We start from the raw sequence: 18,315 nt of genomic DNA on the forward strand, positions 1-18,315 counted from the left end.
TACATGCACAGCTATAAAATTTGTTTTCAGAACTATAAAGTAGCAAGAATACATCTTCAATTAATCAAACATGTAGAAAGGTGTTAAAAACAATGTTCTTTGCACTCGTGTTGAATCATGATCAAAAAAATGTGTGAGATCCTTAAGCGCAACTTCTAAACTGTATGTAGGTACAAATTTACAAGGAACAAGATGCACAGTGTGTAAAGAACTAAAACATGAGCACTGGAAAATATGACTTATTCTGTATCAGTATCCGCATAGGTTCCACAGCTGTATTGAAAAACTAGATAATAAGGTTTGCAGCCATCATACATTGATGAAGTTATTAAGAAACTAGATAATAAATATTTGTGCACTATACATTAATGCAGAGGTGGATCACTATTTGCAAAGTGAATATAAAGTTAAAATATCTTCTGAACTACACATAAAACTTCAGATTTTTGTGAAAAACTCAAGTTTAAATTCTGATATTTCAAGTAGGTGGAAGATCAGGGCATATGAATTTTTTCATTACTTTTGATAATCCCTACACTTTTTTAGCCATGAGATAAACAGTATTAAATGATATCACATATGTGCATTACCTAATTACACCTATTCTTCAAGGCCAGATTTCCTCCCAAATTGAATACACTTAACAAGTAATGATATTGTGTGACAAAAAGAAAAAAACTTACCGTGATGCTTGTGCAATTTCATTATCACCACCAATTTTACTAAGCACCTGTTCAACAGCAGTAAAAAGAACTTGAAGAACACCTTCTTCTGCAGCATTTACAGCAGCAAGTGCCTCCAAAGCCCTGTATTAAAGCCATGACCCAGATATTCCTTAAAGATTAGTAGTTAAAAGAAAATAAATTTTCCAAGATCACATTACATTAGCTAGTATCTTCAAAAAAACAAAACGAAAAAAGTCCAAAGAAAATGCATCTATATAGTTCCACCATTAAGTTCCACAGTAGCACAAACAGGACAGTCAAAATGTTACTTTAAAATTCATTTTCCTGATTAGTTATAGAAATCAAGAGCGATCTCTGTTGACACACATCTAGTTTAAAATTCACATTGTTCTAAAACCAAAAAACCAAGCTTATGAGAGTTAAAATATCAACATTTTTTGTTTTACAAACATTCTTCATATGAAGAAACAACAGTACTATGACAATACTTTGGCAGTGAAGAAAATGTTCTTTGACATCTCCCTTCGATAATCTAACCTCCTATTCCAAACCTGATAAAATGTCACCCACTGCCATCATAGGCTTGCATTCAACAGCCTAGGGCTGAGTGAAAAAATCAGTCCCTTCTCCCAATGCCCCCTCCCCCATGGGATGCCATGCCCCCCTCAAACTTCCCTACTTTAACCATTTGTCTCTAATAAATAAAATATATATGTTGAATTGATAAGTTGAGAATCAGCAAGCACTCACAGATCTGAATGTAAGTCAAGCTCAGAAAATCTATAGCCTTGACTCACACTCATGGGTCTCGGCTGTCAAACTTGGCCAAGTCTGCAAAAAGAAATGGAGATCAACTCAAACTTTTAAAGAAAAGTGATATATATTTATGTATATATAATATTTTTATCATTGGCCAAGTCTGAGTCCAAGTAAAAACCATCTTGCCAAGCCTAGGTCTCAAGACATGTCCTAAAATATATCCAGCACCATGCATTCAAAACATTTATCAATCATACGTTTCCAACCAAGCAAAAATATTCTTTATTTTACAATGGAGATCCAACCAAATATACATTTTTCACGGACATGAGAGAGCACAGGTTGTAGTTGCTTAAGGCAAAGGCATTCATTTTGTTGGTTTATGGGACACATCTCGTCCAAAAAACTCTAAAGATTTATGTTCAAGAGAAGTGGGGATGAGAAGGATCCGGTGACATTTTAATGATGCCCAAAGGCTACTCATTACCAGTAATCCCCTTCTAAACACAATAAATGGCCATTATCTTGAAGCAATCACTAGTTCATGAAGAAATAATTCCTTTTCATGGAACCAAGGTCCCCACATTTCATTCAATTTGAGGGTCTTCCCAACATGGCAATAGTTTGTGCTAGATTTCCTCTTTGTTGATGTATGTAGCTAGGTCGAAGCCCTTCTAGGGCCGACCTAACTCGCCTAGCATGCATGTGGCCCTGCCGGCCTTAGAAGACATTAATAGTCGAGCCCTAATTGGGCGTCATATGTAACTTGTGATTAAGTTAAATGTAACTTGCAACTAAGGGAGACTCATATGTAACTTGTGACATATAGGTCTAACCCTATTGGTGCCAAAAGTATATGGCCGACTTGAGGTCCATTAGGAGGTATTGATTCATATATATGCAAGGTCATGAATTTGAATACAATGAAGGGCATGTAGTGTGCTCGAGGGTGACGATAAGAGCTTATCGTCTATGGTTGAGAAGGCAACAGATATGATGTTTGTCTGTGGTTAACGAGCACTACCATAAAATCAACATGGTATCAAAGCGGGTTCCTTCTATAGAGCCTAATCGCTTGAAGGTAGATCCTATGCTTTTGAGAGAGTTCAATAAAAGTAATTTGCAGACTGAGAAATCTAAGTGCAGGCAAAAGTCGATTACCGAGCCTCTCAACTCAATCGTGAGCATCGCATATGCTCTGCGGCGAGTAATGACCGTTGAGGTGTCGATGATCGCCATAGATCTATCATTAGTACTCAATGACAGATTCAGTCCAATGCCTTGGCGTTGAAAGTCGCCAAGCCTGGTATCGAAATGCTAACGGTAAGTGGAGTCACTATGGACATCTCTGTCCGTTGTAACATTCTATATTTGAATTCTTCATTCGGGGAGGAGAACATGTTGTGGAGGATTCTCTCCGGCGATCGTAACATTTTACTAGCAAATGAAAGTGACTAAGTTTGCTCGCTTCACGACGCTCATGGCTAGAGACATCGACAAGGTGGCATCAAGCATTATGAGGATTCAACGAAGCGACGCGAGTCGGTACGTGTGCTATCGACTACTCAGTATAATGGAAGGTTGAGATCGAGCAGCAGCATAGTGGCAAGTTTTGTGATGATCACATTAAGCCGTACACAAATGTGAAATGTGTGTGTATGGGGACGAAAGCGAATGAAGGCACCTAAGGATCAAGAATAACGCCTTGCAACATCTCTCACATCATCCTAGAAGCTTCGAGAGTCACATGAAGCATTCATTTCGTTGAAGCTTGCATAGGCATCGGATGATATTGCAACTGAAGATCCAATTATTCGAGTTCTTACTTATGTCGCTCTTGAAGATCAAATGAAGTTTGTCCTAGGATGGGCACTGCAGCTTAGCATTTTGGCACACCCTACTACAAGTGGATTTTTGTCTCATTTATGTGGTTGTTCCATCACTTTGTTGTGGATGGTATTAAAGCAGTTCTTCAGATGATGCTTATGCTATGCTCGGAGCAGATATTGTGGATAGATGATGAATGATGGCGAGGACCAAAGGCCACACAACCATCAGATCATCACTAGGTGCTTCGGTGTGATCAATCCAAGTGAATGGAAAATCCATTACTGAGCAAAATTATAAAAGATAAGTACTCTTTATGTTTGAATAATGCTACATCATTGAATAGTGAATCGTGTATTGACATTTCCCCTGACTATCATTATCTCTCTCTGAAATGCTTCCAGGACGAATCAAAGATTGCTTGCACTTCTTCGCAGAGGAAGAAACAGCATTTAGGGAAGTCTGACATATCATCAAAAGTAACCTTGGACAAAGAGGTCAAAAGATTGTTTTCAGCTTCAGAGGGAGCTTGAGGAAGCCTAACATTTCAGCTTCAGAGGGAGCTTGACATTTCAGCTTCAGAGAGAGCCTGACATTTCAGCTTCAGAGGGAGCCACGTCATCATGAAAATTTTGTTAATGAGTTTTTCTCTGTGAGGGAGAAGTTCGAGGTGCAATCCCTTGTTAATGAATTCTTCTCTGTCTAGGAGAAGTCTGAGGTTAAAGCCCTCATTCCACCCTCTACAAGTAGGTATGTGTTGATGTGTCTTTTGTACACGACCAAACACAGAATAAAATACCTAAAGGTACCTTATCCTCTCTTGAATAAAGCTTCCCCGAATGCTGAAGATCTCGCAGAAGGACCTATCGGAGTAGCTCCAAGGTTCTGATTGTAGGTTCTCTACATGTGGATAAGCTCTTGCAGTATGATGTGATTTTGCTGGAATCACAAGGGGACTTACATTCGATAACCTGAGCGTTTGATTTTCTTTGGATATCACTGGAACGTGGGTCTTTACTGATCCTTGATTTCTAAAAAAGGGAAAAGGATAAGGGTTGGAGAAGGATCTAATTCTAACACTAAGAATGTAGGAGCAATGGATGACCTTTGATGAAACTTTAACTAAGTCTTGCTTTGAAATGCTAGGATCATCTCCACAAGGTTAGTGCGATCTTCTAAGGAAAGCTTTATGATGTTCAGATCACCGCTACAAGCATAGACACTGTCAGGTTGATGCATATCAATGAAGAAGCGATAATTGAAGTTAAGCTTAAGCTAAATGATTCCAGTTGACTACGCAAGGCAAGTTTGCAATCAACAAACCGCTAGTAGTATGGATATACAAATTTCACCATTGATCATACAAATTCCTTCCGTTCATCTAATAACATGAAATTAAATTTGAGAAGTATAGAGACCATGCAAATTGTAGAATCGACACATAGAATTCACCATTCCTTTAATGAAGTTTACATGTCTTTTGGAACAATCTCTTGGCAACAATCTTTGCCTTCTCTTTCTACTCTACTCTAAAATGCTATCTACTATTGAGCTACTAATTATTGACTATCTCTCTTTTGCTAACTCCTAACTATTCTCTGACTATTAACCCTTACAAATGAGGAGCCAAGGCTTTATGTAGAGAGCCCTTTACAAATTGATGGCTCTGATTGACTTAGAATAAATGGCTAGGATTAAAGGATAGAAACCCTAATTAGGGTTTGTTATAACAAACTTCCTTAGCCAATGAGAAAATTACATTCCAGATGTGAGGACCAATAGGAAGCAGGGGTAGGTACACCGAAGTTTGTGTCGTCCCCGATAAGTTAGGTACATTGAATCTGGACATGCTAAGGTGGACCAATCCAATTGGAGGAAAAATGACTGGGATGCCACCTTGTCTGACGTCTATGTCTTGGTTGATCTCTATCTTTTGACGCAATGAATGATGTACCTCCTTGACTCCCATATGCTTGATGAGGCTTCCTCATTGTCAAGTGTTCTTACTCTGGTAGCATACCTCGCCTTAAAGTGTCATTCTTCTTTGTCATCATGTGGTAGAATGAGGTCTTGAGGCTAGCTTGCAACTCCTCGAACACTTGAAGTCTTCCAACACTTCAAAACACCTTGAGTCCTCCTTTATGCATCTGGGACGTCCTTGATGGTGATGGGCTTATTATAGGTCGTCCTTGTCTTGGCCTGATTTTCTTCCACTTGCAAAACAAACCAAAAGGTGATTAAGGACACATAATAAATTCATTCTAACATAGCATTTCCCACCTTAAATCATCAACAAGAAGGCATTAGAATGAAATTCGCTCAAGATCCTCTCCGGGGACAGGCCCTATAATAAAATTCGCTCAGGACCCTTTGGAAGGGTCAGGAGCGAAATTTTGCATTTTAGGCTTAATTCACATTCCTTTGGCCTTGAACTTCTCTTGATCTTTGAATCGCTTTCTCCTGAAGACATCATTGATTTGACCTCCAAAAAGACCAAAAAAGAGGATTTTGCTTTGGACCTTGGCCAAGGTCAGGACTTTTAAGGAATTTCGCTCTGGACCCTTTGGAAGGGTCAGGAGCGAAATTCACATTTTAGGACAAAATCTTCACATTTTGTGACCACAACTTGCTCAAATGCATGTCTAAGGATGCCTTTAATCTCAATAAACACTAGGTTTGATGCAAAATTGGAGCAAAATAGAGGTTTTAAGGATTTCGCTCTGGACCCTTTGGAAGGGTCAGGAGCGAAATTCACATTCTAGGACAAATTCTATCATTTCTCTACTCCAAAATGCCTTCCAAGGCAAGCATACACTAGTCTTGTCTCCATCAAGGCCTGGAAATCCATCTCTTAATCTCAATCATGGCCAAATTAGGTGACTTTGGGAATTTCGCTCTGGACCCTTTGGAAGGGTCAGGAGCGAAATTCTTGATTTGCTTGTTTTCCTTCACCTAGATTCATTCTTCATACCTTGCTTTCCTTTGACTCTCAACTTTGGATCCTTCTCTCACGAAGACAACACTTGTTTGACCTCAAAATGGCTTGAAAGGAGAATTTCGCTAAAAATCATGGCCAGGGATAGGACCTATTGAGGATTTCGCTTTGGACCCTTTGGAAGGGTCAGGAGTGAAATTCAAGTTCTAACCCAAAATCTCCATCATCGGTGGCCACAAGCCATTCAAAGGCATGCCTAGGGGTATCTCAAAACTCATTTCACCTTGATCAAGGTTTGTCTTGACACAAATTTTGGAAGAAAGAATAGGTTTTAGGAATTTCGCTTTGGACCATTTGGAAGGGTCAAGAGCAAAATCCATGTTCTTGAGCTCATTTTTTCATTTTTTTCAACTTCAATCCACCTTAAAAGGCAAGGACACAACACTCCACTCCTATCCATGCCATAAAAACCAAGGATTTGACTTTCTCCAAGGGGAAAATAGGTGTTCTCAAGAATTTCACTATGGACCCTTTGGAAGGGTCAGGAGCGAAATTCTAGTTTTAGGCTAAAATCCTTCACTTCTTCACATTCCATCACTTCAAAAGGCAAAGACATGTTAATCCACTTCCAAATACGCCCAAGGAACAAGGTTGGTAGTCTAAGCAAGGAAGAAAATAGTGTTTATGGGGATTTTCGCTCTGGACCCTTTGGAAGGGTCAGAAGTGAAATTCTCATTCTAGGACAAAATCCTCACTTTTCAATGCTTTCATTCTCTTCCTAAGGCAAGAAAATGTCAAAACCTTCCCAACATGCCTTAGAAACTAAGATCTTGGTCTAATTAAGGAAGAAATGGGTGTCTTCTAAGAATTTCGCTCTGGACCCTTTGGAAGAGTCAGGAGAGAAATTCATAAATTAGGTTGATTTCACACTCCATTGCCTCAATTTGCCTTCAAGTTTGATCAAACTCACCTCTTACCACCATCAAGTCCATTTGCCATCCACTTAGCTCAAAATCTTCACTTTTCAATGGCTTAGGCAAAATAGAGGGTTAAATGAGGATTTCGCTCGACCCTTTAGAAGGGTCAGGAGCAAAATTCTCATTCTAGGTTGATTTTCACCATTTCGTTGCCTCAAACCTCTTCTCAAAGGCAAATATGCATCAGAGCCTTCCCATCATGCCTTAGAAGTCAACAAATTTGGTCATATTAAAGAGCAAAATAGAGGAAAAGTGGATTTTGCTTTGGACCCTTTGGAAGGGCAGGAGCAAAATTCTCATTTTGAGCTAATTTCTCACTTCCTTTCTCCTTCTCGTGCCTTGGACATACTTTGTTACGCTTCCTTCCATCATGATCAAGTGAATTTGCTCCTCAAGTTGGCATCTAGTTCAAGGTTTTGTGAAGAAATAGGGTCTTATATGAATTTCATTCTGGACCCTTTGGAAGGGTCAGGAGCGAAATTCATCCTTGGGTTCAAATCCTATCTTCATTCTCCACATTTCTTCACTCAAAGAAGTATTTTGCCTTCACTCAAGCCTGGGAATGGGTTAGCTCCTAATTTGGGTCAAGGTGGAGTGTCTTGTAGAGGAATACGCTTTGGACCCTTTGGAAGGGTCAGGAGCGAAATTCCTATTCTAGGCTCAATTCACCTTCAAACTGACTTGACTTTGTCTTAGACTTGATCCTAGATCCATTTCCTTCCATATCCTTGCAAATTTGCTCAACCATTCAACGATTTTGGTGAATAATTTAGGTCCTTTGTGAAATTTCGCTCTGGACCCTTTGGAAGGGTTAGGAGCGAAATTTGACATTTTAGCCTCTCCGTCAGGATTCATATATGGAAAGGTGTTGATGTGTTTTTTGTACACGACCAAACACAGAATAAAATACCTAAAAGGTACCTTATCCTCTCTTGAGCAAAGTTCCTGACTGCTGAAGATCTCGCCAAAGGATCAATCAGAGTAACTCCAAGGTTCTGTTATGTAGGATCTCTACGTGTGGATAAGCTCTTCGCGGTATGATGTGATTTGCTAGAATCACAAGGGGACTTACACTCAATGACCTAAACGTCCAATTTGCTGGAATCACCAGTCCTATTCACTAACTGGAAGACAAACAAATGGCAAAAGATGCAGGGTTCATTAAGTCTACTCTACTATCTAGGATGTGAGAAGATGGATGAATGACTAGGTGGAGTCCTACTGGGCTGGGTCTCACCATCAGGCTTGAACAATTAGACACTAGCTCAATGCGATCTTCTAAGGGGTGCTTCCAATATGTTCAAATCGTACACCATCAGACACTGATCACCATTCATGATAATGCACGAACAATAGACATGTAACGACTTAAGATTAAGCTCACTTTATTCCAATTGACCACGCAAGGCGCACTTACCATCAGCAAGAGGCTAGTGGTTTGGATTAGACGGATTCCACACAGGTACATTCAACAATTTTCTTCATTCAATCTAATCATCTACCATCTAGAATTGAAGATTCAACAAGAAACCATGCATATTGCAAGAAACGACACACTTCACCATAACTTCAATGAAAATGGAGTTTATTTACAATCAATGGCAACAATTTCTTGCCTTGTCCTCCTATTCTACTCTAACTGCTATTCTATTTGCTATTAATCATTAGCTATTCTAACCTCTATGAACTAACTATTCACCTTCTAACTATTAATGACTAACTATTAGCCTTTACAAATGAGAAGCCAGGGCTTATATAGTGCCCTCAATAAATTCGATGGCTCAAATCAATTTGAGATCAATGGCCAAGATTTTACAATGAAACCCTAATTAGGGTTTGTTACAACAAACTTAATTCTGACCAATGAAATAATTGCATTATTTGGACACATGTCTTCTCTGGAATATTCGACCAATGGATAGCCAGGGTAGGTACATCAAAGTTAGTGCCATCTTTGATGAGTCAGGTACATTGACTCTGGACATGCTGAAATGGACCAACCCGACTGGAGGAGTGATGACTGGGATGCCACCTTGTCTTTCCTTCAAATGTTGGACTGGAAGAGATCGTCCTTGATGACGCTAGGCTGGAGAAGGCCATCCTTGATGATACTGGACTGGAGAAGGTCATTCTTGTTGATGTCGGACTGGAGAAGGTCGTCCTTGTTGATGTCGGACTAGAGAAGGTCGTCCTTGTCCTGGCCTAGTCTTCTTTCATCTGCCAAAACAAACCAAAAGATGATTAAGGACACATGATAAATTCATTTCGACATAGCATTTTTAACTTAAATCATCAACAAAAAGATATTAACATGAAACTTGCCCAATATTTTCTCCAGGAACAAACCCTATAAGAATTTTGCCCTGGACCCTTTGGAAGGGTCAGGAGCGAATTTCATGCTTTGCTTGTTTATCCTCACTCAATTCCATTCTTTTCACTGTGCTTACTTGGACTCTCATCCTTGGATCCCTCTCCCATGCTTGCAACATTTTGTTTGACCTCAAAATGACTAGAAAAGAGAATTTCGTTAGAAATCATGGCCAGGGACAAGACCTATAATGAATTTCGCCCTGGACCCTTTGGAAGGGTCAGGAGCGAAATTCTTCCTCTAGCCCAAAATCATCATTTTTGGAGACAAAAATCCATTCAAGGGCAATCTCAAGGGCTTCTATCATCTTTGTCTAGGCCTGGCTTGGCACAAATGTGAGAAATATGTGGATTTTAGAATTTCGCTCTGGACCCTCTGGAAGGGTCAGGAGCAAATTTCTTAATTTAGGCTTATTCTTCCATCATTTCAAGTTGAATTCACCTCAAAAGGCTAGAAAACACTTCTCCTCTCACATCTAACCCAATTTTGACTTGATTTTGCAAAGGAAAATAGGTGGTTGAAGAATTTTTGCCCTGGACCCTTTGGAAGGGTCAGGAGCGATTTTCATCATTTGGCTCAATTCCTTCAATCTTGATAATCATTGGCAATTTGGAGTCATTCCTAAGGCCTTCTTTAATCATGATCCACACTGGATTTGGCATGAAACTAAAGGAAAAGACAGGTTTTGCACAATTTCGCCCTGGACCCTTTGGAAGGGTTAGAAGCGAATTTCCCTTTCTAGACCAAAATCATCATTCTTTCAATCCCAATCTTCTTTGCAAGGTAAAATCTCATCTCTCTTCGCCCTAGGAACAAGGTTTTAAGCTCAAGCAAGATTAAAAATATAGGCTTGTAAGGAATTTCGCTCTGGACCCTTTGGAAGGGTCAAGAGCGAAATTTCCTTCCTTGGCTAAAACACTCATTCCTCAACTCTTTCAAACATTCCCAAGGCCACAACATGTTCATTCTCCCTTTCAACATGCCTTGGACATCAAAATTTGGTCGAACAAGGGAGGAAATGAGTCTTAGGTAGATTTTCACTTTGGACCCTTTGGAAGGGTCAGGAGCGAAAATCTTGAGTTAGGCTTTTGATTGCTCATTCTTCAAACTTCAATCTTCTTTGGAGGCAAACATAGATCATTTTTCACCTAAGGAACAAGGTTTCAAGCCCAAACAAGGTAGCAAATGAGGTTTGTAAGGAATTTCGCTCTGGACCCTTTGGAAGGGTCAGGAGAGAAATTCTCTTTTGGGCTAAATTCTTGATCTTCCAAATCATCCCACTCCCTCTCAAGGCAAGAACATACTAATTCCTCCTTCATCATGCCAACGCCTAGCCAAAACAAGGAAGGAAACAAGAGATATAAGGATTTTCGCTCTGGACCCTTTGGAAGGGTCAGGAGCGAAAATCATGTTTTGAGCTTGATTCTTGACTTTTCCAACTCCAATCCTCTTTGAGAGGCAAGCATAGATCATTTCTCTTGCATCTCCACCAAGATCCTGACTTTGGCTAGAGGGAAAATGAGTGCTTTCAAGAATTTCGCTCTGGACCCTTTGGAAGGGTCAGGAGTGAAATTCACTTTTTAGGCTAGAATCCTTCATTTTTTTTTACCTCCAAACACTCTCAAAGGCAAGATCATGTCCATTTCCCCTTTCAACATGCTTTGGACATCACAATTTGGTCAAATAGGGAAGGAAATGAGGTCTAGGAGGATTTTCGCTCTGGACCCTTTGGAAGGGTCGGGAGCGAAAATCATGATTTGGGCTTGATTCTTCCTTTTCAAAACACTTCTCAAGGCAAGAACACATCAAGACTCACACACAATGCCTAATAAACCAACGCCCATCCAAAAAAAGGAAGGAAAATGAGGGTTATAAGGATTTTCGCTCTGGACCCTTTGGAAGGGTCAGGAGCGAAATTCTTCTCCCAGGCTAGAATCCATCATCCCAAGGTCTAAAATCTCTTCTCCAAGGCAAAGTTGCATCAAGCCTTCTCAATTATGCCTCAAAAGTCTACAAACTTGGTCAAGCTAAGGAGAAAAATAGAGGAAAAATGAATTTCGCTCTAGACCCTTTGGAAGGGTCAAGAGCGAAATTCACCTTAGGCCATGATCTTGACTTCATTTTTTCGCATTCTTCATTCAAACAAGTGCTTTTGCCTTCATTCAAGCCTAGGAATGCGTTAGTTCTAGGTTTTGGTCAAAGTAAAATGTCTTATGGAGAATTTCGCTCTGGACCCTTTGGAAGGGTCAGGAGCGAAATTCGCTTTGGACCCTTTGGAAGGGTCAGGAGCGAAATTTGACTTTTTGAACTCTCCGTCAGGATCATTTTATGGAATATAACATTTAAGTATAAGAGAGAAGAAAGATATAAAGTTATATTCCATATATACTTTCAGGATGTTTAAGAGTGGTTTCGGACCTCCAGGAGTTATATTGCAAAACCTAGTTTTTGGAGGATTCTTCAGTTTTCCAGACTTAGTCAAATTTCAGGATCAGGATATTCCAGACTTAGCCAAATTTCAAGATCAGGACATTCCAGACTTAGCCAAATTTCAGGATCAGGACATTCCAGACTTAGCCAAATTTCAGGGCATTTGAAGATCAGGATGACATTTCAGACTTCATCACTCACCAACTCGACCTAGCTCGGACCTTCAAGAATGATATCCACTCACAAAGCAAGACACAATTAGCAACGAGAGCAAAACCAGGCCCTAAGGAAGACTCTCAAAGAAACCCTAATTCTGGGGCCCTGTGGACTCACCCTGGCTCAAGCAAAGCCTGCAATCCAACGATCCCCTCGACAACACTCATCCTGCAAAGGCTAACAGACAAAACCCTAAAAGACCTAGAAAACAAAACCCTAGAAAGCAAAAAGCAGGGGTCCCCATTTGCAATGGGGCAATGTGTGAATACATCACAACAAAGGGTCAGGAGCAAAATAAGTGACATTTCCTTGTATCTTTCTTCTTTCTTATACTTTAAGTTATATTCCATATATACTGTCAGGATGTTTGAGAGTGGTTTCGGAGCTCCCAGAGTTATAATGCAAAATCTAGTTTTTGGAGGATTCTTCAATTTTCTAGAAAGTAAAATTTCAGGATCAAGATGACATTCTAGACTTAGCCAAATTTCAAGACATTTGTGGATCAGGATGACATTCCAGACTTCTCAAGGCGAATTCACTCTACCCTTGATGTAAGGGATGGGACCTAGGAGGACATTATGCATTCAACCAAGGTTTGATTTAGCAACTTGAAGTGCGACCGGATAGCTCACAAAAAACACCTTAGGAATTATCTAAATAACCTCCAATCACTCAATTGACCTAACCTCTTGAGGAGATCCACCTGCCTCAAGCAAAACCTACTATCCTAATGAGCTCCCTGGCGACCCTTCAATGCAAAGACTAATAGCCAAGACCAGGCAACCAAGCAAACTAAACTAACCCTAGAAAGCAAAAAGTAGGGGTCCTCATTTGCAATGGGGCGATGTGTGAATACATCACAACAGTATGGTGGATCCACGCTCTGTGAGTAGGCATAGTGGAGATGCATTCTTCTCTGGGAGAAGTCTGAGGTTAGAGCCCTCGTTCCACCCTCTACGAGTAGGCATGGTGGTAATGCACCTGGAAGAAGGTTGAGGTGAAAGCCCTCTTCCACCCTCTACAAGTAGGCATGGTGAGCCCACCCTCTGCGAGTAGGTATGGTGGGTATCATGGAAGAAATTCCATGATGTGGTTGTTCACCCTTTGGAAGCAGTTATGGTAAACATCATCCATGGGAGTAGCCATGGTGGTTGTATTCACTTACATTTTTCATGGGAGCAGCCATGTATCTCGGATCTTGAGAAGGTCTCCTCCCTAGCTAAGAGGGAGTGTTGATGTATGTAGCTAGGTCAGAGCCCTTCTAGGGCCGACCTAGCTTGCCTAGCATGTGGTCCTGTCGGCCTTAGAAGACATTAATAGTCGGGCCCTAATTGGGCGTCATATGTAACTTGTGATTAAGTTAAATGTAACTTGCAACTAAGGGAGACTCATATGTAACTTGTAATATATAGGTCTAACCCTATTGGTGCCAAAAGCATATGGCCGACTTGAGGTCCATTAGGAGGTATTGATTCATATATATATGCAAGGTCATGAATTTGAATATCATGAAGGACATGTAGTGTGCTCGGGGGTGACGATAAGAGCTTATCGTCTATGGTTGAGAAGGCAACATATCTGATGTTTGTCTGTGGTTAACAAGCACTACCATTAAATCAACACTCTTCCCCCATGTGAATACTTGCAAGAATCCTCCCAACTCAAATTAGGCAACACAATAACTTTAGAAAACAACAAACATCTAGGGGTTCTAAAATACACCAAAATTAGTGTCAATATTGATCTTGAAAACCTCTACCAAATCGAATCCTTAGGAAACAAGAGTAATTGAATGGAAAGCAAGTCTAAAATTTAAAAAACACCCCTTTACATTGTCGATTCTTTCATGAGCACAGGTCACCTAATGAGAATTTTTGTCACCTAACAAGAAGACCAGGTACCAAAACTCACTGAGTGCTTGCAAACTCACTGAGTGCTTGCAAACTCAATAAGTATTCATGAGAGTTTGATGGAAACAAGTAACTCACAACTTCACAAGGGTAGTTTATCATACAGCTAAAAGTTGGGTCAAGTGATGCAAACTTCTCTCTGTCATAGTTATAAATTGATGTCATTGATTTCTTAATCCATGAATTTGTTTAACTAAAACACTTGAAAATATTTTATATTTAAAAATGTTGTTTCCTTTTGACTCAAATTCACTTTTGTACTCATTTATGTCATGCCCAAGCCATGGAGACTTCAACAAATAGTAAAGGGCTGACTAGGGCAAAGGGAAGGACCGACAGGACAAAAAAAAAAGAAGCTAATAAATTAGGGCTGACCCAGGGCAGTGATGGAAGGCAGATTGCAGCTTTAATAAGTGAAATTTAGGCAATGAAATAAATGTGAAGGGATGACCAAGAATAAATAAAATTAAAAGGTTCAGCGATTGAAAAAGGGAGCTGAACAGGATTAAAAGGAATTTAATTCTATTAAAGATCCATTATTATTAATTAAAAGGATCATGGGCAGTGATTTCCAAAGCTTATAATTTAGTTTACTAAGGAGTTTCAAAGCAGCAATTTAATTTGAAAGGTTGCAACTCTTGCAAGGGACATCATTATGAAGAGTTGTAACTTCCTTACAATTAAAGATATAAAGGTGAGGCATTTCATTTGAGAAAGCATAAAGTAAATGAGAAATACAGAAAGGAAAATTAATATAAGTAAGGCAGAAAAGAAATAACTGAAAAATCCATTTTGGAATGGAAATGAAGGAAAAATAGAATAACAAAGGAATGAATGAATTTAGCAGAAAAATAAGTTTGAAAGCAGAAATAAATATTTATGATCATCAGAAAATAGATTGGAAGACAATTCTACGGATAGAATTAAAGTATAGATAGATAGAATTAAAGTATATTTATAATACTTTACGGAAATTGAATATTTGATCATTGTTAGTAATTACTTGATTTCCATCAGCAATCAGATTTGGAATCAATGTGAAATGTTTGATAGGAAGATGCAGCAGTACCAGTTCCCTCATCAAGTACGCCAAACCCAAGATGGATGGACTGGGGGTCCTGCCATACTTGTGGGTGAAGGGGCCAAATGACTCGGATGCTCATTCAATGCCCTTGGGCTTGGTTGAGTAGGACAGTCTCCCGGTGTCCTATCAAGCTTTTCCATCAGATTCCTAATATGGTTGACTATGGGAATAAGCTATGAATAGATATGAATGATTTTAGGATACTTTGATTTTTGTATGCAATCATAGATTCCTGATATTAATGCTTTGATGTTAATTAGTATTGTTTATAAGACCTAAATTAAGATTTTCTCTAAATAGGCATTACAATTATATAATTTTATTAGAGAATTCTATTTATAAATAAATTGCATTTGCTGGAATTGTTATTTTTGGGCAAAAACCAGGTATATCCCAAAAGGGGGCATTACAATTTGAAAAATGTATACTTGTATATTTGACCAAAGTAGTTTATATTTGATTATTTATTATGTCTTTTAAGTTGATTTATTGAAGGATACATAATAAAAGCTTTAAATCCTTGAAAACCTCTATATTTCATGGTTTTTCAATTTGCCAAGTCTGAGTCCAAATAAAAATCAGCCTGCTGAATCCAAGCCAAGTTCAAGTTTTGTCACTCTGGTCTGGACTCATGGCTTATAACCAATACAATTAGACATGATAAGATATTTGTGGCCAACAGGTTACCAAGATGACTAGATGCATCCCTAGACACAACACAAATGAAGTGGACAGAGCAGAAATATCCATTGCTAAGATACTATGTAATATGACCTTTCTAAAATACTTCTGGTGATAAAGATGTCATCTTTATTACAAATTCTTCTTAGGTTTACTGAAGAGTGAATAATTGATCTCCAACAACTTGAAAATTACTTGAAGTCAGAAAAAAATTATCAAGATATTGGGCAAAATTAGTTGGCTAAGAAATCAATAAGTGATGTAATAAAAAATGCTTCCAAATTCCAAATTAGTTAACTTCACAAAAGTACTTTATAGACCTGCAATTATCGAAAACGGTATAACTAGACACCCTTACCTTTCAATGTCATCACATTGCAAATAATCCAATGCTAGTTGAAGTCGACGTAACCTTGTTGTCTTAAGGCTCCATCCTGAAAAAGGGTTACATAACAAGTTATAAAAACTGTAGTAAAATATGGAACCAAAAGGGTTACATAACAAGTTATAAAAACTGTAGTAATATATGGAACCAAAAGGGTTACATAACAATTTATAAATTCTGTAATAAAATATAGAACCAATATCAAAACACAAAAAGGAAAAACTTTAACCTGGAATATCACAATATTGCTTAATGAGTGATTGAACAAGACTCTAAATTATATATTAAGTCCAAGATAGTAAAAAAAAGATACAGTAAAAACTAAACTCCACTAGATCTTCAACTAATGTTACGATTTGTTTCAATGTATTGGCTTAATCAGAAACTATGGAATCACCAGCAACCAAGAATGTGAGGTAAAAATGATTATAGCTACAGCAGAAAAATATGGTATCTAGAACATGACAGTTACCAATAATAAATATCTACTAAAATAAAAATATGTTCATATATATCAATTTTCAAGACAATTTCACATTTATTACTTCCAAATGGAGCACATCAACTTAATTTTCAAAGTATATTTAGAGTTGTGCCATTAATTTTACCAAAATGGGCCACTTTGTATGCATGTTTTTTCTAATGTAGCTATCAGCCCTATTGCCTCTCAGGGAGTTAAACGCTCAACATGGATGCAGATCATTGGGTCAATGGCAACATCTATAGCATTTATGCAGAGCTATAAACTGGGAAGCAGCTATCCTCTAAGTCTAAAAACAAATAAACTAGCACTTGACAAAGAATTACTATCAAGGAATGACAAACATTTTCACACTACCCTTCCTGCATGGCTTGAATGCCCTGTCTCACAAACCTGTACCCAGGAGTACCTTGTAACACAGACCCCTGAGTTCTGTAATAATCTATACAGATTTCCTGTGGGTTTGGCTTTTCTTCAACAACATGTTTATTGTTTCTAAACTGAGAACATCACACAAGGCCAGCATGTGAGTGTTTCCAAATCATTGTGGAACATTGTTTGTTCTAAGATTCCAGACTCTTACATGCAAAAAGAGACCAACTTGAGAGGTTAAACATTGAAATCACTATATGCTGGCACAAATCACACCACACCTTGAATATGTAAGAACATTACAAATATTGGATACCCTCCAACCTATACTAATCCATGGTCACCTGTGAATCCATACTTCAACCATAACATTTGATGGTCTGTCAGCCTGAGATGTATCACATATGGCTCTCCTGAACAGATGATCTCCTTTCAGGAGATCTTTCAGGAGTCTACAGTATCACTTTGGTGCTAAGCTTCTGAGACGGAGTCCAATTTGTGTTGATGGTAAGCTCTTCACAAAACATTCTCATACTAAAAATTAACTTCTATACATATTACCTAAGTCACAAGGTTCAAATTCGGCAACAATAAAATTCAGATGAAATTCGGCAAGGGTAAAAATTCAACATTAAATCCACCTTATATAAATGTGTAACTTAACATAAAATAATATTATATTAAACATATTTGTTAAATTTAATTTAAATATGTTAAAGTTTTATTAATTTATTAAATATAATTTAAATATTTTAAATCTGTTAAATTTTATATATAAATAGTTTAAAATCTAAATTGAATATTTTAAAATATGATAGTTTTATTTATTAATGTTAATATTAATAATTAAAAATAAAATAAAACATTGTATAATTTAAATATAGTAGATGTTAATTTTTTAATAGCCAGTTAATTTAACTAAAATAATACTTGACATTTGTAATGCTATAAACATGTATTGTTAAAAATTTATAGTGCATCATTAAATTTGATAGATGAAAAAAGACCTTTCAAAAATAAAATAACAGATTGAATTTAAATATAATGTAAACAAAATAAGATTTGGCATTACGAACATATATTGTGTTGAACACAATGTACCACTGAGAGGGGGGTGAATCAGTGGTTCCTAAAATGTTTTCTTTTTAAACCAAGCTTTGAGTACCAGTTAACAACCTAAACACTAAGCAATCAAACAGGTAAG

At 38.1% G+C, this 18,315-nt stretch overlaps 1 protein-coding gene across 3 annotated transcripts in view; it reads right to left on the reverse strand.

Moving 5' to 3' along the window:
- LOC131041273 (uncharacterized) overlaps positions 1 to 18,315 on the reverse strand; it is a 162,680-nt gene that overhangs the window by 114,143 nt on the left and 30,222 nt on the right. For all 3 annotated transcript variants that reach the window (XM_057974304.2, XM_057974306.2, XM_057974303.2), the window contains 2 exons: positions 16,232 to 16,307; positions 684 to 806 (listed from right to left, as the gene is read on the reverse strand). In XM_057974304.2, coding sequence (XP_057830287.2) covers positions 684 to 806; positions 16,232 to 16,307 — 199 coding nt within the window. The remainder of the gene's footprint in view (positions 1 to 683; positions 807 to 16,231; positions 16,308 to 18,315) is intronic.

Source organism: Cryptomeria japonica, chromosome 6 (assembly GCF_030272615.1).
Source record: "Cryptomeria japonica chromosome 6, Sugi_1.0, whole genome shotgun sequence".
NCBI classification, from domain to species: domain Eukaryota; kingdom Viridiplantae; phylum Streptophyta; class Pinopsida; order Cupressales; family Cupressaceae; genus Cryptomeria; species Cryptomeria japonica.